A 22,732-nucleotide genomic window follows, 5' to 3' on the forward strand; every position below is an offset into this window, starting at 1 on the left:
CCGTCTCAAAAAAAAAAAAAAAAAAAAGAACATGTTTTTCCTCGAACCCTGTGAGAGGAAGTTGCCTTCCCGATGCCTTTCGGGTGCCTTTCCAACAAACAAGGATGTCCTCCCCTTTGTAATTAACAGATGTGACAGGGGTGGTATTTTGAAGCTATGTAAATGTCACATTCTTCATGAAACTCTCAATATATTCATTTATTTACTTCAAATATTTACGTGTTGGCCGGGCAAGGTGGCTTACGCCTGTAATCCCAGCACTTTGGGAGGCCGAGACGGGTGGATCACCTGAGGTCAGAAGTTCGAGACCATTCTGGCCAACATAGTGAAACCCCGTCTCTACTTAAAAAATAGAAAAATTTGGCTGGGCACAGTGGCTCACGCCTGTAATCCCAGCACTTTGGGAGGCCAAGGCGGGTGGATCACGAGGTCAGGAGTTACCAGCCTGCCAAGATGGTGAAACCCCATCTCTACTAAAAAAACAAAAAAATTAGCCAGGCATGGTGGCAGGCACCTCTAATCCCAGCCACTCGGGAGACTGAGGCAGAGAATTGCTTGAACCCGGGAGGTAGAGGTTGCAGTGAGCCAAGATCGCGCCACTGCACTCCAACCTGGGGGACAAGAGGGAGACTCCGTCTGATTTAAAAAAAAAAAAAAAATTGTGTTATGTTTATACTGTTTATAATTTATTTATATGGGCTGATTTCATGTTTTATTCAAGAGTTTATAATCTGTTGCTATCATTACTAAAATTTTTTTTTTGATTTTTATTTATTTATTTTTGAGATAGAGTCTTACTCTGCTGCTCAGACTGGAGTGCAGTGCAATGGCGAGATACCAGCTCACCGCAACGTCTGCCTCCCAGATTCGAGTGATTCTCCTGCCTCAGCCTTTCAAGTAGCTGGGACTGCAGTCCATGCCCCACTAATTTTTTGTACTTTTAATAGAGATGGGGTCTCACCATGTTGACCAGGCTGGTCTCAAACTCCTGATCTCTGGTGATCCACCTGTCTCAGCCATCCAAAGTGCTGTGATTACAGGTGGGAGCAACCATGCCCGGCTTATTACTTTTTATAGAGACAGATTTTCACCATGCTGACCAGGCTGATCTCGACCTCCTGACCTCACGTGATCCAGCTGCCCTGGCCTCCCAAAGTGCTGGGATTACAGGTGTGAGCCACCACATCCGGCCTATTATTTTTGATGTTCAGATGGTCCCTGATGTGGCCAGTGCGAGCCTCTTCATGGTCTCCCATCCTTTTGGACAGGCCCTGGGCAGATCCTGCTTTGAGGACTTCCTCTGGTACCACATGTTCCAGGCTCACCTTGTATCGCATGAAGCCTTTTATCCCTAGGACTGTGACTTCTCTAAGGATGCCTGTCTCCTTTAATGGAGAATGGTGTTTAGAAGCCAAGATCTGGGCACTGTGGGTGTTCATCACTATTAAGGTGTCAGTGCTCCCAGGCCCTCTTAGTAGATAGAGCGTAGGAAGAGGAGAGACAGAGAGTGGGGTGTGTGTGTGTGTGTACGTACCTATACCTATAACTTGATTTATTTTTCTCTCATGTTCACACTGATACCTCCAATATGAATCCAGTGCCACTGGGATGCTCTGGTCTTTCCTTCTCCTGTGTTTGAAAGTCCCCTTGGACAGTGAGAAATCTGTCTCTCATTCTTTTTGTTTGTTTTGTTTTTGAGACTGATTCTTGTTCTGTTGCCAAGGCTGGAGTGCAGTGGTGTGATCTCAGCTCACTGCAGTCTCCACCTCCCAGGTTCAAGTGATTCTCCTGTCTCAGCCTACCTGAGTAGCTGGGATTATAAGGCGCCCGCCACCATGACCAGCTCATTTTTGTATTTTCAGTAGAGACAGGGTGGTACCATGTTGGCCAGGCTGGTCTTGGAACTCCTGACCTCAGGTGATCCACCCACCTTGGCCTCCCAAAGTGCTGGGATTACAGGCATGAGCCACCTCGCCTGGTTGATTATTCTTAACACGGTTACCCGTTTGACCAATCCCCCTCCATGTAACCAATCTACCATTGCCACTGCCCTCTTCTGCGGGTGTCCCTGTCACCCACTTGGGCTCTGCCTCTCCACAGTGGGCTGGTCATGCCCCCAGCCTGGACACCCTTCTCTGGGGTTCTTGGGCTCTGACACCCAAACCAGGCTCTTCTGAACCATGGCCCTGCATAGACACCTTCCCTGGGCTCTGCACCGCATCCTGGGCTACTGTCCTGTCCCATTCTGCCCTGTGGCTGAAGCACTGAGTCACTGGGGATGGAGTGCGGGAGGAAAGGCTGTAAATGAACTTGATAGAGTGTTGTTCCCTTGCTCTGGATTGTTGAAATACATTGTAATTTACCTGCTTAAAGGAAAGGTGAAATATTAAGAAGGAAATTAAAATATCCCTAATCCCAGTGATAAAGTCGTTCCTAATTTTAGGCCTTTATGTAATGCTGCAGTAAACATCCTGATCCCTCAAATCTCAATTTTGAAAAATGAGAGTGCACATATATTCAGTATAAACCCCAAATTACAGTGCACATATATAGTATATACAATGCTGCTCCTAATTATGGAAAATTGTTATGTACATGTAGAACGTACAGTCTTTGCCTGTATCTATAGACATACTGTAATTTACCCATATTGGGATTTTTCTGGTTTTTCTTTCAACAGTTAACCACCTTATGTCATCGAGGATTATTAAAAGATGCTTTTTGTTTAATGGCCATTTAGCATTACATAATTTTAGCCTATATTCTTGAACATGAAGTTGTTCATAATTGTTATATTTTATGTGCCACAGTGAAAATCCTGGTACGTAAATCTTGGTGTGCTCACGTGTTCCCTAAGGTGCAGTTCCTACAATTGGAACAACTGGCTGAAAGGTTGGAAGCGTTTTCTGGGTGTGGGTATCTGTCTCTGGGGGCAGCGGTTCTCCTCCCGCCTCCAGGGGGTGTGCGCTCCACCCTGCTGCCTCCTGTCCGGCCACTGCCCAGGGTTTCTGTCCTTCTGCTCAGTCTTTTTCAGTTGGGCCAATAATGGTACCTTGTTGTTTTCACTTTTTTGATTTTTAGTGGGGCTGAACATTTTTTCGTACCCTCTGGCCATTTGGATTTCATAGAGGCTGCTTTTATGTATTAAATGCATTTCTTTTCTGTAGGAAACTCCGGGACGTTTTACAGCAGAGGCTGATCAAATTCTTCATTGACCAGAGTAAAAAAGATGCTGAGAAATATGCAAAGTTTTTTGAAGATTACGGCCTGTTCATGCGGGAGGGCATTGTGACCACCACCGAGCAGGAGGTCAAGGTAGGAGCTGTGTTCCAGGCCTTTGTCTGGGCCGCCTTGTCGCTGGGGCTGCTGAGGATGCTGGTGGAGGCATCCCCTGACATGGCGGTGGTGCAGCTGGGCACCCTGGCTGCTGCTGCTGCTGCCAGGGTCAGGAAATGGAAAGTCGGGCCCCTGGGCCTCTGGCACCTTCCAGCCGTGTCCTGACCTCCCGCCAGTGCTGTGCCCTGCTCTGAAGGGCTCAGCCTCACCGCTGTCTGAAGTTGCAGCCCAGGGAGTGGCAGGAAGGGGGTGTGCACAGACTGTCTCCCCGCAGAGGATGTTGGGGGCTGGGGAGCCACAGGCGGGACAAGCCAAGGACTGTGATCCCGTAGGTGGGGAAGGGGGTGGTCTCAGTGTCTGCTGAGGGGCTGTCATCATGTACTGGATATCAGTCTCCAAATGCTCTGCTACTGGGGCCGGTCACTCAGTTACTCAAACAGTAGATGGCTGAAAAATGAAACATTTGTGCCATAAACATTTTGTCCATTTTTTTATTGAGATACAATTTACATAGCATCAAATTCACAGAATTCAGCTTTTAACACGTACACTTCAGTGGCATTTAGTGCATTCACAGTGTGGTGCAGCTGCCTCCACTGTAATCCCAAAACATTTCATCCTAGGAGCCCATCCCGTGCTGATGTCCCTTCTCTCCAGCAGCGGGAGGAGGGTGACCACACGTGTGGGGTCCCAAGGAGGCTGTGTTCTGGTTGTCTGCAGACTCTGGCAGCTTCTGACACAGGCCTCTTCATTCTCATTTATCTTCATTTGAGTTAATAGCACATAGGTAGGAGCCAGAGACATTTCTAGGTCTTTGTGGGTGTGCATGCGTGCCGTGTCTTAGTGCAGACCCACCACGTGTGCAGGGGTGGCCTGGGCCCTGCTGGGTGGGTGCCCCGCTCCTTGCTTTTCCCTCTTTCCATCTGTTTTCCCCGCTGTGTCCTTCCAGCTGCAGCTCCCATGAGCTCCGGAGGTCACAGTTGTGTTCAGCTGATGGGGAGGAGGGCAAACCCCTCCTCTAAGGGCCCTTCTCCAAATCCCACTGAACCCCACTGGCCAGCAGTGAGGAGGGCTGAGAACCGTGGACTTCACCCGTGTCCGTGTGCTCACCAGAGACTGCCTCTGTCGCTGAGGGCAGAGGGAAGATGCTAGGTCCAGGCCAGGCTCTGCTGTTGCGGGCGGGGGGTCCCCTCCCAGCGCATGGTGCACGTAGCTCCCTGGAGAGCCCCTGCAAGAGGTGCTTCCCAAGCCCCCAGAGCTCCCGAAAGGGGCCTGATGGGCAGAGCAAGGCCTGGTCTCAGACAACCCCTGAGTCCACTACTGTCCTTCGCGTCAGGGCCAGCCTGGAGTGCCAGGAGGCCATGGGCATCAGAGGGTTTGTGCCCAGCTGGTTGGGGGACATTGAGCCCATGGGCCTGGAGCAAATGGTGACCTGCCCTGTCCCTTCCAGGAGGACATAGCAAAGCTGCTGCGCTACGAGTCCTCGGCGCTGCCCACTGGGCAGTTAACCAGCCTCTCAGAATACGCCAGTCGAATGCAGGCCGGCACCCGCAACATCTACTACCTGTGTGCCCCCAACCGGCACCTGGCAGAGCACTCGCCCTACTATGAGGCCATGAAGAAGAAAGACACAGAGGTGGGTGAGCGGTGGGTGGGGCAGGCTCCCGGGGCTGCAGCCTGGGGAGGGTCTTGACCTTCTCAGCTGTGCTGGGTGAACCTGCCTAAGATGCAGGGTAGGGGCTGCACGGTGAGTCAGGGTCACGGACACAGAGGCTGGACCGACTGTGATGGTTGTGTTTGTCTCGGAGGTCACATGTGCGTTTTTTGTTTTGTTTTTTGTTTTTGAGACAGAGTCTTTGCTCTGTTGCCCGGGCTGGAGTGCAGTGGCGTGATCTTGGCTCACTGCAGCTTCCACCTCCCAGGTTCAAGCCATTCTCCTGCCTCAGCCTCCCGAGTAGCTGGGATTACAGGCGCCTGCCACCTCGCCCAGCAAATTTTGGCATTTTTAGTAGAGACAGGGTTTCACCATGTTGGTCTCGAACTCCTGATCTTGTGATCTGCCCGCTTTGGCCTCCCAAAGTGCTGGGATTATAGGCATGAGCCACTGCACTCAGCCACATGTAGATTTCTTTATGCGTGGAGTGCTTCTGCCTTGAAGGCAGATGAGAGCCTTCCTCAGACCCAGGTGTGGCAGTAACTGTCACACAGGCCTGGGATCCCCACCTGCCCCAGTGTGGCCCGCTTGGCTCCCCCAGCCCTCCTGCCGCCCACATCCTTTCTTCTGTGGTGGGTGGAGGCCCCCAGGCCTGACAGAGCTGCTCTTGACCACCTGCAGGTTCTCTTCTGCTATGAGCAGTTTGATGAGCTCACCCTGCTGCACCTTCGTGAGTTTGACAAGAAGCAGCTGATCTCCGTGGAGACGGACATTGTCGTGGATCACTACAAGGAGGAGAAGTTTGAGGACGGGTCCCCAGGTCGGATCCCCTGCTCTCTAGGGGTGGGGCCGGTGCCTACTCTCTGCACGCCTCTGCTGTCCTGCAGTGAGGGCTTCCCTTGGGTTTTCCTCAGTTGACCTGGGCTCAGCCACCCCCGAGAAGAGCCTTGTGGGAGCACCCTGGTGACTGGGGGGAGGTGCCTTCTGGTTTAGATACCAGGGATCTGTCCAGTGCTCCTGCCATGGTGGCTTCTGGAGCTGGCCCAGCTTCTTGAGAGGCTGTGTATTGTCTTTTTAAAGCCCTAACCAAGTTGTATGGGCCTCAGGCAACCTGAAGCGTCCTTTGAGGTTTTACTTGTAGATGAAAAGCATCTTGCTGGCTTCTGTCTCCATCCTGGCGGGAGAGCAGGTGGGAGCTAGCAGGATGCTGCATGGCCCCCATGGAAGCCGGGGAGTGGGGGTGCAGGCCTGAGCTCACTCTCGCCTGCTCTTCCACAGCTGCCGAGCGCCTGTCCGAGAAGGAGACGGAGGAGCTCATGGCCTGGATGAGAAACGTGCTGGGGTCGCGTGTCACCAACGTGAAGGTGAGGCTTTCCCGGGGATGGATGACCCCTTGGCCACTGTGGCCCTCAGTGTGCCTAACAGGCCGGCCAGCTGGTGGCTCCTAGAACCTGGCCTGGTGGGTGTCCTTCCAGCAGCAGCAGCAGCCCATGGTGTCAGCGGGAGACCCTGTGGGTCGCTGGTGGGCACACGTGTCGCCCGGGGGTGCACTGAGGCAGGGGGACAGTGTCTTCCTCCCGGCCCTGCTCCCGAGCAGGTGCGAACTGAAAACGGAAAACCCAGCAGCCCCAGCGGACTGTCCTGGTCCTGACCCTTCAGGAGCTGCGGCGGCTGAGGACGTGGGGTCCGAAGAAGGGACATGCTACCCCAGCCCTCAGGAGCTCACATTCTCCCTTGGGTTCCTAGTCAGGGGGTCTTGGGTGGGCTTCAGACAGCTAAGACCCGCCCCCGCCCCCACCAAATCAGTCTAGCTCGGAGCGAGAAATGAGTGTCCCACGCATGGTCACTTGGAGGAGGGACCTCATGCAGGGTGGGCTGGCGCGGACCAGAGGATGGATTCGGGCAGCTCCTGGAGGCAGCAGCAGGGGACCAGGGTGGTGGAGCCCCTAGGGCACAGTATCTGTGGGGCATCAGCTCAGGGCCCACAGCTTAGTGGGTCATGGGGAGGGAGCAGCACTGGTACAGGAGAGTCCTTGAGACCCCGCCTGCTACCTCGTGGTCTGGGTGACCTTCACCCCTGGTTACGATGCTGCCAGTCCCCAGCCCTCTCACACTGGGAACGTTTATCACCCTCAACCCCTGGCTTTGCTCACAGGTGACCCTCCGACTGGACACCCACCCTGCCATGGTCACCGTGCTGGAGATGGGGGCTGCCCGCCACTTCCTGCGCATGCAGCAGCTGGCCAAGACCCAGGAGGAGCGCGCACAGCTCCTGCAGCCCACGCTGGAAATCAACCCCAGGTGAGGCCACACTCCTGGCCCTTCCAGCCTGAGGGATCCCCCAGAATCCTGTGTGTGGTGTTCTTCTGTTGTGGAATGTGACACAGAAGAAAAGTGCGTGAGGCCTGTGGACACATGGGTAACTCTAAGGAGCTGTATTCAGTTTAGGCTGCACCCATGTGAAATGGAGCCTGGCCGGCCAGCTGCATCCCACCTTGTGACCATGTCCTTGTGTTGCTTTATGGCTTTGCCACCTGTGCATGTCCTGAACGTGCTGTTTTGCCTGTTTCGAGCTTTGTACGTGGATCTTGGTGTTTGGTGAAGTCTCACGTTGCTCACTTGGCATGAGGGTTGCCCGCACAGAGGGGCTGCCACAAGTTCATTTTCGTAGCCGAAGAATGTCCGCTGCAGAAACCCACCTCGGTACAGCAGACTCCTCCGTTCTGCTCTGCTGCGTGCGCCTCGGGTGGTTCTTGGTCAGAAGTTGTGGAGAACCAGGCTGCTGTGAATAATCTTGTCCGCGTGTCTGGGGCTTGTGTGGGTTTCTCTGGGGCCCCGGTGGTGGGAGCTGCTTCCAGGGTGGACCGAGAACCCCCAGCCCTGACGGTGGCTAAGCGTGTAAGTTGTGCCTCCTCTTCCCGCTATTCTTTATATGCCCTTTATCTGTTGTAGATGTCTTTTCCCCTGCCTTTAGGTATCTTTTGATGAGTAGGTATTCTTAATAGAACATTTACGTTTTCATTAGATGCTTTTTTGGGATCTTAAGAAATCTTTACAGAGTCATGAATTCATTGTTCCTATGTTTCTTTCGAGACAAGGTCTATGCTGCCCAGGCTGGAGTGCAGTGATGTGTGCAGCCTCAAACTCCTGGGCTCAAATGATTCTCTTGCCTTAGCCTCTTGAGTTAGCTGAGACAGCGTGAACCATCATTCCTAATTTTTTAAAAAAATTTTTGTGGAGATGGGATCTCATTATGTTGCCCAGACTGGTCTCAAACTGGTCACATGTGATCCACCGTGCTGGGATTATAGGTGTGAGCCACTGCGTCTGGCCTGTTGGGGTTTGATTGAGATTGTTTTGATTCCCTAAATGAGTTTTTAGGAGAATTAGCACTGTTACAGTATCACTTCTTTGCACCCATGAATATGATCTTTTTATTTAGGTCTTCAACATCCTTTGGTGCCTTACATTCTCTGTAGAGTTCTGGTACCATTTTTAAAGAATTATTCTTTGATGTGTCTTATTGGGTATTTTAAAATTTCATTTTCTAACTTGTATATGAAGTTTCTTTTCTGGGGGAAATTTTGTATACAGCAATTTTTAAAAAAATGAAGTTACATAAACAAGTTACCAAAAATGTTAGAAAACAACAGAAAGGAAATCAAAATCCATAGCCTTACCACTCCCCACAATGTAGCCTAAGTAGTATTTTAATTTTTGAGACAGGGTCTCACTCTGTCCCCCAGGTTGGAGTACAGTGGGGCGATCTGAGCTCACTGCAACCTCTACCTCCCGGGCTCACACAGTCCACCTGCCTTGGCCTCCCGAAGTGCTGGGATTACAAGTGTGGGCCACCACCCCCAGCCAGGGTTTGTTACGTTCTTCAGTGCATGTCTAGTTTTTGTTTGTTTGTTTGTTTGTTTTTGTCATTTTACAACCTTAACTTTAAAAATTATACTGGCGGTGAGGGAGAATCATTGTCCTGGCCATGGCACTGCTGGAGGAAAAGCTGACTTGGCTTATGGCTGTCAGTGCCGAGTAAGCACCTTCCCACAGCAGCGCAGTCTGCAGAATGCCTGCGCCTCTGCTGGAGCAGCTCAGTGAGGCAGACACCATGTCACTTTAACTAGTTTTGGTGCGAAACTAGTTTTTTAAGATAGCTGCAGAAGTGCTCGTTTCTGTCTATTGCCAAAGGACGTCACTTTTTTTTTTTTTTTTTGAGAAGGAGTCTTGCTCTGTCGCCCAGGCTGGAGTGCAGTGGCCGCATCTCAGCTCACTGCAAGCTCCGCCTCCCGGGTTCACGCCATTCTCCTGCCTCAGCCTCCCAAGTGGCTGGGACTACAGGCGCCCGCCACCTCGCCCAGCTAGTTTTTTTGTATTTTTTAGTAGAGACGGGGTTTCACCGTGTTAACCAGGGTGGTCTCGATCTCCTGACCTCATGATCCGCCCGTCTCGGCCTCCCAAAGTGCTGGGATTACAGGCGAGAGCCACTGTGCCCAGCCAGGTTCACTTTTGTTTTAAAATTTGGTGTTCTGTCCACATAGTTCAGAGTTCAGAACTGTTTACGGGGGAAAATTTCCTCCTACCTGTGTCCCCAGTGCAGCCAGCATTAGGGCTTTTGTATTTCGTCGGAGATGATGTGCACTTGTGGGCAGCCGCACCCTTGGGTTTCCTGGGGGTAACCTGCAGTGCAGTGGGTCCTTGCCTTGCTTTTCTCCTGTAGGGTAACTAGGTGATCTCCGCATTAGCATATTAAGAATGTCCTTTTTTCCAGCTACATAGACTAGAAATGTGAGGATGTGCATTTGAAGTGTTTCCTGGTTTAGGCTGGGTGCCGTGTCTCACGCCTGTAATCCCAACATTTTGGGAGGCTTAGGCGGGTGGATCCCTTGAGGTCAGGAGTTCGAGACCCTGGTCGACATGGCGAAACCCCGTCTCTACTAAAAATACAAAAACTAGCTGGGGGTGGTGGTGGGTGCCAGTAATCCCAGTTAATTGGGAGGCTGAGGCAGGAGAATCTCTTGGACCCGCGAGGCTGCAGTGAGCCAAGATCATGCCATTTCACTCTAGCCTGGGTGAAGGAGTGAGAGTCCATCTAAAAAAAGTTATTTAAAGGGATGCAGTTAGGAAGTGGAATGGCTGAGTCTCAGCACGTCCACCTGTGGTTTTCCTGACTCCAGTTGTCCTCTGGAGAGGCTGTACAAATGTACAGTTTCCCGGAGCCCTCGGTTTTATCAGACTTCTCCTAAGTGAAAAATTATAATTTTAATGTTAAATACTACATGATGCTTTTTTCTAAAGTCAAATATATCAATCATTCTTTACTTTTTGGCTTTTGGGTTTGTAGTTTTGTGTGGAAAGGCTTTCCCCTTCTGAGATTATGAAGCATTTCTTCCCTAGAATTGTACTTTTCATCTTCGATCCCTCTGGAATTTACTCTGGTCTAAATGGTTTTCTGCATGGCTCCCAGTTATCCCAGTGCTGCTGGACGGAGTGATCTGTCTCCTCCCTCTTCTGTGAAATACTGTCCTCATCAGACCAGTGTCCACCTTCCCCCTTTCCAGAGCTAAACTGTTCTATTTACTAGAGCCCTATAATATGTTTCAACATATGGGACTTCCTCCCTTCTCTTTTATTATTTATCTAGGAACCAAGGCATGTCTTCACATACTAAGCTCCTTCTGTCCCTTTAGTGTATTTTGATCTTGGAACTTGGCTACCTTACAGCATTTTCTAATACTGACACTCCTGCTTCGCTTGGGTTTTCTGGGTATATAATCATATCATCTATATACCTTTAAAAAACTAAATATTCGGGGCCGGGCGCAGTGGCTCAGGCCTGTAATCCCAGCACTTTGGGAGGCCGAGACGGGCGGATCACGAGGTCAGGAGATCGAGACCATCCTGGCTAACACGGTGAAACCCCGTCTCTACTAAAAAATACAAAAAACTAGCCGGGTGAGGTGGTGGGTGCCTGTAGTCCCAGCTCGGCTGAGGCAGGAGAATGGTGTGAACCTGGGAGGCGGAGCTTGCAGTGAGCTGAGATCCGGCCACAGCACTCTAGCCTGGGCGACACAGCGAGACTCCGTCTCAAAAAAAAAAAAACTAAATATTTGGATAATCCCAAAACATGAAGGGAGGGTTGCAGCACGTGGTCCTGAGCTGCTTTTTCTGGTGGGTTCTGTGTTGCAGGCATGTGCTCATCAAGAAGCTGAATCAGCTGCGGGCAAGCGAGCCTGGCCTGGCCCAGCTGCTGGTGGATCAGGTGAGTGCAGCAGCTTAGGATGGCTGGTAGCCCAGATCTGTGCAGTCCTGAGAGCCTACCTTCGGGCTGGAACAGCAGTTTCCTCCAAAATCCTGCCTTTTTTTTTTTTTTTTTTTGAGATGGAGTCTCGCTCTGTTGCCAGGCTGGAGTGCAGTGGTGCGATCTTGGATCACTACAATCTCCGCCTCCTGGGTTCAAGCAATTCCCCTGCCTCAGCCTCCCAAGCAGCTGGGACTATAGGCACACGCCACCATGCCTGGCTAATTGTTTTATATTTTAGTGGAGACGGGGTTTCACCACGTTGGCCAGGATGGTCTCAATCTCCTGACCTTGTGAGCCACCTTGCCCAGCCAAATTCTGCTTTGAAAAGGGAAAAATGGCCAGGTGTGGTGGCTCACGCCTATAATCCCAGCACTTTGGGAGCGGGTGGATCACCTGAGGTTGCAGTGAGCCAAGATCGTGCCTCTGCACTCCAGCCTGGGCAACAGTGAGACTATCTCAAAAAAAAAAATGAAAAGATGCCCCACGGCCCTCATAATGGGTTTCTACTCTTGCCTTTCAGATATACGAGAACGCCATGATTGCCGCTGGGCTTGTTGATGACCCTAGGGCCATGGTGGGCCGCTTGAATGAGCTGCTTGTCAAGGCCCTGGAGCGACACTGACAGCCAGGGGCCAGAAGGACTGACACCACAGATGACAGACTCACCTCCTTGAGCTTTATTTACCTAAATTAAAAGGTATTTCTTAACCTGAGTGTTGGGCTATTTGTCTGGCTCCTGCAGCAGGATGGGTCCTCAGTTCAGCTGGCGTGGGGAGGGCTGCTCACTTCAGCATCACCTCCACTGGATAGTGGTCACTGATGGCTTGGGCCTGCAGGCAAGTGGGCACAGGGTCTGGGCTGAGCCTAAGCTCCTGTGTCCCATCCCCATGTGACTGTGCAAGGGAGGACACGTACCAGTTCGTCACTCAGGCCATAGGCAGCCTGGAAGTTAAAGGGAAGAGCCGAGTCGGGAACAACGGCGTCTTGGAGCAGCGTCCCTGCAACCACGATCCTGATGGGTGTTGGGAAGAGAGAGTAGGTTCCCCTGTCACCCATGGGCCTGGCTCAGGGCTCACAAGAGCTAAACTAAGAGCCCTGGGACCTGCCAGTGCAGGTCTGTGGGTGGCCAAAACTGCACTCCCTGGCCTGTGCCCCTCAAAGTGGAAACCATGTGACAGCTAATGTGTCTGCCTCTCCTCTTATCCCCAAATGTGCTTCTCCTAAAAAACTAAAAATCGTAGCTCTTGTTATTCTGTTTCCTGAGTGGATCAACTGAAGTTCAGTTGGGTGAGTGTCCAAAGGCCTCAAGACTTCTGAAGCCAGACGTATGAGTCACGGCTGCTCTTTGCCTTAAGCGCGATACCCTGCTCACCTGTCGTAGGCGCAGTGCGTGGATGTAGCTGTGGTGTCAGCGGTGTCAGGGATCAGCCACTGGAAGGTGCGGCTCGTCCGCAGGCGGATGGATGACCACTGGGAGGGTCTCACATAGCTGCAGCCCGCATTGAAGTCGCCCATCAACACGACGTCCTACCAGGAAATGTTGCCTGTGGGCCCAGGGACAAGCGGAGGCCGCTGGTGCCCACTGCCCCTGGGAGGGTCTCACCTCCAAGCCCCATTTCTCTTGGACATCCAGGTAGACATCATAGAGAGCATCGATCTCAGCTACTGCGTCCTCCGGGGCCGCATGCAGGGGAACGATGGCAAACTCCCTGACCTCTGTGCAGCGGCCACTCCCTGGGGGCAGGTTCAGTCACCATGTCAGTTGGAACTGTGAATCATGACAGTCCCCTTGGGGGGTCATGTTCCAAATGAATGGAAAACCCGAGCCCCGGGGACGGGGAGAGCAGCGTGTGACACAGGCATTCCGGGTTCCCTAGGAGGGTGTGGAGGCCGTAAGCGCCAAGCTGTGCCCCACCCTGGCCCAGGCAGCACCCACCTGTGAACGGGCAGGAGAACCTGACGATGGCTGGCTCTCGGCTGAAGGTGTCGTTCCCACAGGGCTCGCAGCCGTCATCATAGTAGTAGCTGTCCACCACAGACACCTGGTCAGGCCTGAGGGAAGGCGGGGCAGGAGGAGGTGACCCCAGGCTGGAAGCTGCCCCACTCCTGCTTCCCAGGAGGCAGGCGTTGCGTCACAGACAGGAGGGCGGGCCGGCAAGCCGCCACCTGCTCACCCCATTGGTCCAGGACCTCAGGAGGGTGTGTTCACTCCACCCTGGACCTGCCCTGCAGCCTCAGGTTCTCACCCCATAGGACAGACTACTTCCCTGCTCTGCTGGGGCCCTCCCAGGTGGAGGAGGAGCTTCTGGCTTTCTGGACCACCCACCTGTACAAGAACAGGTAGCGCTCCTTGTAGCTGTTCCGTCCCAGTGGCTCACTGACCACATAGCGATAGGTGTCTGGTGCATCCCTGGATTGAGGAAACAAAAGGTCCCAGTGGGTGGGCGGCTTAGGGGACGCCTCTGGCTGCCGACAGCAAGGCTGTGCCCAGGTCCCCACCCTTGGGCCCCAAGTGAAGTGAGGCTGTGCCCTGGACGAGATGTCACCTCCCTAGGAGCCTGCCACTGTCACCCACTGATTGAGGTTGTCCAGCAGCTTCCCCACGGCAGTCAGGTGGCTGTCTCTGACCTCCTGGACCAGGGCGATGTCGTAGCGGCTCAGGATCTGGGGGCAGGGCCACAGCGGTGCTGAGCAGGGTTGGTGCCACCTAGGGACCCCACACTGCCACAAAGGGAGCCACAGTTGATGCTTGTGGCATTGCTGGGTTTAGCTGCAGCCTCATGTTTCTGCCTGGGCTCCTGCTGCCAGCCAGGGACAGCACAGCAGGGACGAGGACCTTGGTCCGCAGCCAAGAGCCTGTTCCGCCGGGCTGGGGGCAGAGGCGCTCAGTACCCCACACGTGACACTCTGTGGCCCCACAGGGCTGGCCCTGCCCACCAGCCCCAGACTCCAGAGCTCCTCTGCTTCTGGGGAGAGGCCGCCCTGGCCTCACCTGCACAATGTAGCTGACGAGGGTGGCATTGGACATCTTGGTCTCCCCAAATGTCCGGATGTTGAAGGCTGCGATCTTCAGGGACACGGCCGCCTGCAGTAGTGCCAGCAGTGCCCCCAGCAGCCTCATGCCCCTCATCCTGGGAGAGCACAGGGCACAGAAATGTAACAGAAGTGAGACGTCATCCCTGCCACAGCACTCCAGCTTCCAGGGGCCCAGCTGGCAGGGGCTGGTGCAGCTCAAGGTCAGGGGGACGTGGGCAGGGGAAACCCCCGCAAGCCTTTCCTACAACGTCCAGAAACCCAAACAGCTGGCCCCACGTGGAGGACTCCGAGTCACTCTTCCATCCACCAGAAAACCCGCCCGGGAGGGACGCTGGGGCCTCCTCACTTGTCCTCTGCTGGAAGGCAAGACCCTAAGCCTCCCTCCCTGCTCCAAACTGGCCAGTCACCCGGAGGCACTCCACCCGGTGCTCACCTGAGAGGATGGTGATGTCCTCAGAGATGATGAGAATGCTATCAAGAATCTGGAATATCCTTTGATGTCAATTTTCTCCTTTTGCTGCTTTAAGAAAAAAAGTAGTTTATGAACAGAGGTCTCTGAAGAAGCACTTCAAGGCCCTGGCAGTGCTGCTGGGTTCCAGATCCTGCACAGGCAGCGCGTGTCTGGGAGTTTTAAAGGTTCAGGCAGCTGTGACCTTCCCTGGGACAAATGTCACCTGAGGGTGCAAAAACAATGGCTCTGTGTGGCTTGCCGCACAGGTGGTTTGCTGGCATGTGTTTATTTCTGCAAGCACAGGTTTCTTGCTGCTGTGAAAACTGCACCTGATAATGTTTGTACTTGGTTTTAAAATATCTGATAACAAGGCCAAAGGTTCCTGTCCTATGTCCCTTGCACGTGCAGTGGCCCCCATTTTCCAGGATAGGGCAGGGATGGGCCAGGTGTGTGTAGGAGGGGGTGGGGGGCTGGGCTCCAGTCTCCCTGTCTCTTGTCTGGGGGCCCCAAGGACACCTTGGAGTAAGAGGCCAAAGCCACATCCAAGGTTGCAAATGGAGCCCCCTGGTGGCTGGACAGCCATGACTGCTCTATGGCCCAGGACACGCCTGCCTTCCTGATTCATCGCCATCAGGTGCAGGCAACCCTGCAGGAGGCTGAGGAGCTTAGAACAAGCAGCTGCGGGGGCCTGCAGCACCAGCGCCATCGGGCTAGGACAGGTGGGGGCTGCAAGGCCCACCCCAGTTGCCAGCCAGGCAGTGGGGAGCCTTCTTGAAGTGGACAATAGGCTGTGTGTTTAGGCCCAGGGGATCCTGAGTGACCAGATCACAAGGTCAGGGCAGCAGCTAAAGGCCAGGCCTCAGGTCTAGTCATTTATTGTTTTTGTTTTGGGTTTTTGTTGTTTGTGAGACAGGGTCTCGCAGTGTGTTGCCAAGGCTGGAGTGCAGTGGCACAGTCATGGCTCATTATAGCCTTGACCTCCAGGGCTCATAATCCTCCCTCCTCAGCCTCCTGAGTAGCTAATATGAGTGTGCCACTGTGCCTGGCTAATTTTTAAATTTTTTTGGTAGAGATGGGGGTCTTGCTGTGTTGTCCAGACTGGTCTTGAACTCCTGGCTTCAAGCAATCCTCCCACGTAGCTGCAACTATAGGTGCTCTTGCCACCAAGCCCAGCTATTGGTTTTTTTTTGTTTGTTTGTTTGTTTTTTTTTTGAGGCAGAGTTTTGAAGCAAAGTGTTGCCCAGGCTGGAGTGCAGTGACGCTATCTGGCTCACTGCAACCTCTGCTTCTCGGGTTCAAGCAATTCTCCTGCCTCAGCCTCCTGGGTAGCTGGGATTACAGGCACGCACCACCATACCTGGCTAATTTTTGAATTTTTAGTAGAGACAGGGGTTTCACCATATTGGTCACACTGGCCTCAAACTCATGACCTTGTGATCTGCCTGCCTCGGCCTCCCAAAGTGCTGGGATTACAGGCGTGAGCCACCGCACCCAGCTATTTTTTAAGTTTCTCGTAGAGACAAGGTCTCCAACTCCTGAGCTCAAGCAATCTTCCCGCAAATGCTGGGATTACAGGTGTGAGCCACTGCACCCGGCCAGGTCCACTCATTTCTTGGAATCTTTTTGATGTTCCATTTGTATTTATTTCCTGAGGCTGCTGTAACTACCACAAGTTTGGTTGCTTAAAATAATGGAAATGGATCCTCTCACAGTTCTGGAGACTGGACTTCTGCAGTCAGGGTGTCAGCAGGACCCTGCTCCTCCTGGTGGCTCTGCGGGGACGCTCCTTGCCCTCCAGTTTCTGCAGGCTGCCAGCAATCCTTGGCCTTCCTTGGCTGTGGCTGCATCACCCCGATCGCTGCCTCATCTTCTGATGTGTGTGCCTGCATTTGGGGTCCTCCCAGAGAGCAGGGATGATGTCCTTATCTCACCAGCCTTTACTCACATCTGCATCCTTTTTTGCTACAAAAATCAACATTCAGAGGTTCCAGGGCGAGGGCACAGCCATCTTTGGAGCCACCCCTGGGTCTTGCCCGCTTGGAAGGGGCTGTGCTGGCCCTCCAAGGACAGCCCTGCACATAGGCTCTGTGGTCCCCCTGGGGGAAGAGGGCCTGGAGGGCTTGGCAGAAGTCCAGGCGAGATTCAGGTATGAGAACTGCAGGAAATGAATACAAATGGGGTCTGCAGGAGGCCTCAAGGCCAAGAGTCAGCAGGGGCCAAGGTCAAAGGTCAGGAAAGTGCTAGGTCTGGCCAGCTGGCCATGAAGAAGGTGGGCCCAGTGGGGACCACCCTCACCGGGACTGGCGCCCCATTCCATAAAGCCCCGCCGGCAGACACCTGGCTGGCAGCGCTAGTGCACTGGTCCGTCCGTCCTACTGAGACGGCGTCTACCAGATGGAAAGACCGCCACTCCTCAGGCTGCCAGAGGCCCCGTTGCAGGCTTTTCCAAAGGTTTCCGCGATGGTTCTTCCCTGTTTTCAATCTCTGAGTCTAGGACAGCCTCCATTATGTCAAAATCCAGTCCCCAAGCGAGGCCACCAGAGGATTTGGTGTAGGAATTAGTCCTCTGCCTTTGGTGTTTGCCTTTCCCGGACACATATCTGACAGACCCATCACCGGGAAGGGAGTAAAGCTAGAGGGCGGCCACTGTCCTCCACCAAGAAGCTGTCTGGTGCAGCTTCCAGAGGGGCACAGGGACACCAATTATAGCTCACAGAACAAGTGCCCAGCCCCCCACATGCGCTCAGCACGTGGGACAAGGGTTCCCCTCTGGTCTGTCATCCCCTCCTGGCTCTTGACCAAATGCTGCCCCATCTGCTTTCAGGCGCTGCCAGGCAGTGCCCCTGCTTCCTCTACCTGCCAGAAGGAAGGCTGGAACTTGGGCCTCGCTCTACAAATGGCGAGCACTGCCTGCCGTGTGGCTGCCCTCAGGATGGGCTTTGGAGACGGCAGCACAGCCCTGGAGGAGCCTGGTCTGACATGGGGCCTGTCTGGGATCACTGCTGGGCCTTCAACCATCTGGAGCCTCCATGTCTTCCTCTGTCAGAGGAAGTGACGTTATTCCCAGAAGAATCGTTTCACCTCCTCAGAAGCCATCCTGCCCCTGTGGCCTGTGGCCTGTGTGGCCTCCAGCACTCTCACTTCTCCCTCGTGGATCTCTGTTCTGTCTGTGTCCGTCAGTGCTGCCACGTATCAGCCACCTGGACACTCAGTGTGTACACACGCATTTCTCTCACGCTGGCAGGTCAGCTGGGACGGCTCTGCTGCCTGGGCCTCGTCCTGGGACTGGGCTGGAGGGACTGCAGCTCCCTGGGCACCCTCTTCCCACAGCATGGAAGGTGGAGGCTCCCAGAGCACAAGCAGAACACGTGCCGCCCTAAGGCTGAGGTGGACCTGGCTGCTGCCGCTTCTGCCCACATTCCATGGGCGCTGTCGAGCTGCAGGTCCGAGCCCCACACCAGGGGAGTGAGCGGGGTCCACTCTTCCCATGCTGGGCCCCACTCTGGAGACAGGCCTGGGGAATGCCCAAGGAGGAAGCCCAGCCTTTCCGGGATTTTCACATCCACAGAGAATGGGTGCTGTCAGCCAAGGGCGACCACGAGAAAAGCTGACTGCCTGCCTTCTCAGATCAGGATGAGCTGTTTTTACACCAACCCCGAGGATCTGCAGCCTTCTCAGGTGAAATTAAACCTGTCCCAGACACAGGAAGGGAAAAGAGCACATAACAGTTATCTTGACATCTAAGCCAGGTCACATGCTCTGATTTGGCTGAAATTACAGGATAAAGGAAAAATCCTACAGGCACCATGGCTGGAAACAAATGGCCTCAGAGGAATACCGGTGGCGGTGGCTTTGTGCAACCACAGCCGGTGTTGTGTGACCCGGCGACGTGCAGGCCAGGGAGGGTACCTTTCTACCCATCAAGAGCGAAAGAGGGAAGGACGCAGAGCTGTGGTTTCCAGTCTACACGGAGGCACCCCCGTGAACTCACAGGGCACCATCAGAGCCTCCTTAATGTTGAAGGAAGCAGTGATGCTCTGCTCAAGGCCGTTCATGGTCTCAACGTTAACATGACCTTGCTTTATAGGGTATCTTCCCTCTCTCTGTCAGGCTGGGTTGTGGCAGTTACTGAGCAAGCAATGACTGTGAAGGTCGACGTGGAAAACCGAGGCAATGAGGGTGGCGGTGTTCTATCAGATTCCAAGTTGAAGAGGTGCTCGACAGGCACACACATGCCATGACTAAACAAATAAGATGAACATTTTTCCTTATGTATTACTTTTCTAGACATCCACTATCAGTGGCCAGGACACAAATACTTATTAGTGGGGTTTACTTATTTAATAAATGGAACTGTGAGGGATTTCTTTTTCTTTTCTTTTTTTTGAATGACCATATAATCTGGACTTATTAACTTTAGGTCACAGTAAGTTAAAAGATAGAAAAAGGTCTCATATTACTGGAATTCAAAAATTGACCATATAATAAATGAAGAAGAAAACTAACAATAGAACAGGGCAATGTTCGAATAGCTCAGTGGGGCCAAAAGATCAGCGTATATCCTGCATCATCTTTCACGCAATGTCGCAGCTTTTTTCCCCTAAACATAAAGGCAGATTAATACAAATTAGCCTTATTTAGAATATTCATTTATGTTTCCTTCCGATATTGATATCTGAATGGAAAATGTATGAATAACTCATGGTTTCTACTGAAGTTTAAGAGTCCACCAGATGATGCTCGGATTTACACGCTGCTAGAATAAGACACTACTGGGTGATGATTGCAAAGTATGAGCTGCAGATAAAATCTAAAAGGACATACATAATAACAAGTACTTTATAATTTAAAAGACATATAGTAAATATAAATGAACTCACACAACCTACTTACAAACAAAACTAGAATAAACACAACTTGTAGGAACCAACTCCCGTTGACTTCACCACTTAACAGTAGCAAGTTCTCAGGTGGGTCGTTTCATTTAAGGATGACTTGAAATTTTACAAGACCACCTTAGCTCCCACATACGAAAACTGTTGAAGAATTTTTTCTTATCAACTAGAAGTTGAGGAAAATACACTGAGATATAAAATGATACAGCTTCTCACACATTTGAAGGCCCGTATCATGCCTAAATTTCTACTGATTTAACTTAAGAAGCTCCTTGCCCTGAGAGATTCTTTTTTTTTTTTTGGAGACGGAGTCTCGCTCTGCCGCCCAGGCTGGAGTGCAGTGGCGTGATCTCAGCTCACTGCAAGCTCCGCCTCCCGGGTTTACGCCATTCTCCTGCCTCAGCCTCCCGAGTAGCTGGGACTACAGGCGCCCGCCATCTCGCCCGGCTAGTTTTTTGTATTTTTTTTTAGTAGAGACGGGGTTTCACCGTGTAGCTCAGGATGGTCTCGATCTCCTGACCTCGTGATCCACCCGTCTCGGCCTCCCAAAGTGCTGGGATTACAGGCTTGAGCCACCGCGCCCGGCCGCCCTGAGAGATTCTTTATCCCACAACACTTTACTCAGATGTAGCAGAGAGTCCCAGGACACTACCCAGGCCACAAGATAAAAAACACAACCTGTCTCCTATCTGGCACCACTGTTAGGGATCTCTTTTGGCCTGCTATTAAAATAATTATTGAACCTTAATCAAGAGTGCTCTGAACTGAGAAAGTGTGAAGCTCTGAACTGAGAAAGTGTGAAGCTCTGATCTGAATGGGTATGCCTGAGTTACATTTCCTGCTTTACCGCAGATAACTTCTTTTCTAGCCTTCATCATTCACCACTGCTTCAACATTCTGTCACAAAGAAATTCTCAGTTCTACAAATTGCTACTGAAAAGAATAATTGCAAAGGATTAAACATACCACTGTGTTTCAATACATAAGTTCATGTTGGCATAAAATAATTACCAGCCACCTTAGGGGGATGCTAGGAAGCCAACTTCTTATTCTGCAAAAAGGCAAAGGCAAAGGACCAAGGCGGTATTCTGCCTTTCCTATGAAAGAGGACTGCCCAGTAACCCATGGTTCAAGAAGGCTCTCTTTAGATAGGTGGATTCCAGCTAATACACGAAGAAGGAATGCTGGACTTGAAAGTCACCATTTTGCAGTCCCTAATCTCAGCCCTGACGTAGTGGCTGCTAACATCACAAAAGACAGCCTCTGTCCCTTCTAATCCAAGACCACACACCGCAGCACTTAGCTGAGTTCTTGCCAAAACAACCTTGAATCTGATCAAACCTCTATAGATCTAAATGACAACTTAAAGCAAATACAAGGACAGAGGCTCATGTTCAACAGCACCATGGGGACACAGTACAACTCAGACTGGGAAATCATAGATGGCAAAGGACAGGCTCCTCAATAGATTTCAAAATGAAAAGGAGAGAGGCAGAACTCACAGGTTAAAAAAAGTTCGCATTTTGAGATGGATGATAAATAATAATAAAATGAGATATATCAATAAATAAAATGTATGGACCTTAGATCCTATAAAACATCCAATCTTTTATTCATGCAAACAGATATTTGTGTAACAAATCATGTAAGAGGCAATCAGGGAAAGCAGAACACTGACCCGTAACTGGGAAGTATTAATAGTAAACTTTTTTTTTTTTTTTTGAGACGGAGTCTCGCTCTGTCACCCGGGCTGGAGTGCAGTGGCTGGATCTCAGCTCACTGCAAGCTCCGCTTCCCGGATTTACGCCATTCTCCTGCCTCAGCCTCCCCTACAGGCGCCTGCCACCCAGCCCGGCTAGTTTTTTGTATTTTTTTTTTTTTTAGTAGAGACAGGGTTTCACCATGTTAGCCAGGATGGTCTCAATCTCCTGACCTCATGATCCGCCCGTCTCGGCCTCCCAAAGTGCTGGGATTACAGGTGTGAGCCACCACGCCCAGCCATTGCAGTGGCTTTTCATAGGCACGATCGTAGTGCATTGCAGCCTGGGCTGAAGGGATCCTCCTGCCTCAGCCTCCTGGCATGTGCCACCACACCTGGTTTTGTTTTGTTTCTTTTGAGACAGGTTCTTGCTCTGTTGCCCATGCTGGAGTGCAGTGGTGCCATCTTGGCTCACTGCAACCTCCGGCCTCCCAAGTTTGAGCAATTCTCCTGCCTCAGCCTCCCTAGTAGCTGGGATTACAGATGTGTGCCACCATGCCTGGCTAATTTTTGTATTTTCAGTAGAGACAGGGTTTCACCATGTTGGCCAGGCTGGTCCTGAACTCCTGGCCTCAGGTGATCCGCCTGCCTCAGCTTCTCAAAGTGCTAGGATTACAAGTGTGAGCCACCACACCCGGCCACACCTGGTTAATTTAAAAAAAAAAAAAGGAAATTTTTTTTTTGTAGTAATGGGGTGCGGATCTCACTATGTTGCCCAGGCTGGTTTCAAACTCCTGGGTTCAAGCGATTCTCCTGCCTTGACTTCCAAAGTGCTGGGATTACAGGTGTGAGCTACAATACCTGGCCTTATATTTTAGAGTCACATACTATTAATAAAAGATTGAAAGATGAAGTGGTACAGTACCTGGGATTTGCTTCAAAATGCTGGCCCTGAGGCTGGTAATGAGTACATGAAGGTGCATAATACTAGTCTCTAGTTTTGAATATGCTGAAATTTTCTGGCTGCATGTAGAACCTCATACCTATAATTCCCGCACTTTGGGAGGCCACAGTGGGAGGACTGCTTGAGCTTAGGAGTTCAAAACCAGTCTAGGTAACATGGCAAGAACCTGTCTCTACAAAATATTAAAAAGTTAGCCAGGCATGGAGGCACACATCTGTGGTCCCAGCTACGCGAGAGGCTGAGGTAGGAGGATTGCTTGAGCCTCGAAGGTGAAAGCTGTAATGGGCCATGACCACACCACTGCACTCCAGCCTGGGTGACAGAGCAAGACCTTGTCTCAAAAAGAAAAAAAAGGCCGGGCGCGGTGGCTCAAGCCTGTAATCCCAGTAC

At 51.9% G+C, this 22,732-nt stretch overlaps 3 protein-coding genes across 5 annotated transcripts in view; 2 read left to right on the forward strand and 1 right to left on the reverse strand.

Annotated features, from left to right (window-relative positions):
• Positions 1-12,007, forward strand: part of TRAP1 (TNF receptor-associated protein 1) — a 38,990-nt gene extending 26,983 nt beyond the window's left edge. For both annotated transcript variants that reach the window (XM_011950180.1, XM_011950181.1), the window contains exons 11-17: positions 3,168-3,315; positions 4,787-4,972; positions 5,672-5,810; positions 6,269-6,354; positions 7,146-7,291; positions 11,183-11,255; positions 11,818-12,007. In XM_011950180.1, coding sequence (XP_011805570.1) covers positions 3,168-3,315; positions 4,787-4,972; positions 5,672-5,810; positions 6,269-6,354; positions 7,146-7,291; positions 11,183-11,255; positions 11,818-11,919 — 880 coding nt within the window. In that variant the 3' untranslated portion in view covers positions 11,920-12,007. The remainder of the gene's footprint in view (positions 1-3,167; positions 3,316-4,786; positions 4,973-5,671; positions 5,811-6,268; positions 6,355-7,145; positions 7,292-11,182; positions 11,256-11,817) is intronic.
• The window catches only part of DNASE1 (deoxyribonuclease I), a 15,434-nt gene continuing 4,653 nt past the window's right edge, over positions 11,952-22,732 (reverse strand). Inside the window, exons 1-9 of one of the 2 annotated variants that reach the window (XM_011950178.1) lie at positions 14,767-17,631; positions 14,290-14,428; positions 13,873-13,961; positions 13,624-13,707; positions 13,234-13,349; positions 12,901-13,013; positions 12,670-12,824; positions 12,213-12,309; positions 11,952-12,127 (exon numbers count right to left, since the gene is read on the reverse strand). In XM_011950178.1, the coding sequence (XP_011805568.1) occupies positions 12,080-12,127; positions 12,213-12,309; positions 12,670-12,824; positions 12,901-13,013; positions 13,234-13,349; positions 13,624-13,707; positions 13,873-13,961; positions 14,290-14,427 (840 nt within the window). In that variant the 5' untranslated portion in view covers position 14,428; positions 14,767-17,631 and the 3' untranslated portion in view covers positions 11,952-12,079. Of the gene's footprint in view, positions 12,128-12,212; positions 12,310-12,669; positions 12,825-12,900; positions 13,014-13,233; positions 13,350-13,623; positions 13,708-13,872; positions 13,962-14,289; positions 14,429-14,766; positions 17,632-22,732 lie in introns of those variants that run through there. The other variant, XM_011950179.1, reaches the window with a different exon arrangement.
• The window catches only part of SLX4 (SLX4 structure-specific endonuclease subunit), a 69,450-nt gene continuing 63,762 nt past the window's right edge, over positions 17,045-22,732 (forward strand). The window contains exons 1-3 of the mRNA XM_011950253.1: positions 17,045-17,149; positions 17,609-17,756; positions 18,029-18,249. Coding sequence (XP_011805643.1) covers positions 17,045-17,149; positions 17,609-17,756; positions 18,029-18,249 — 474 coding nt within the window. The remainder of the gene's footprint in view (positions 17,150-17,608; positions 17,757-18,028; positions 18,250-22,732) is intronic.

Source organism: Colobus angolensis, unplaced genomic scaffold (assembly GCF_000951035.1).
Source record: "Colobus angolensis palliatus isolate OR3802 unplaced genomic scaffold, Cang.pa_1.0 Scaffold303, whole genome shotgun sequence".
NCBI lineage: Eukaryota > Metazoa > Chordata > Mammalia > Primates > Cercopithecidae > Colobus > Colobus angolensis.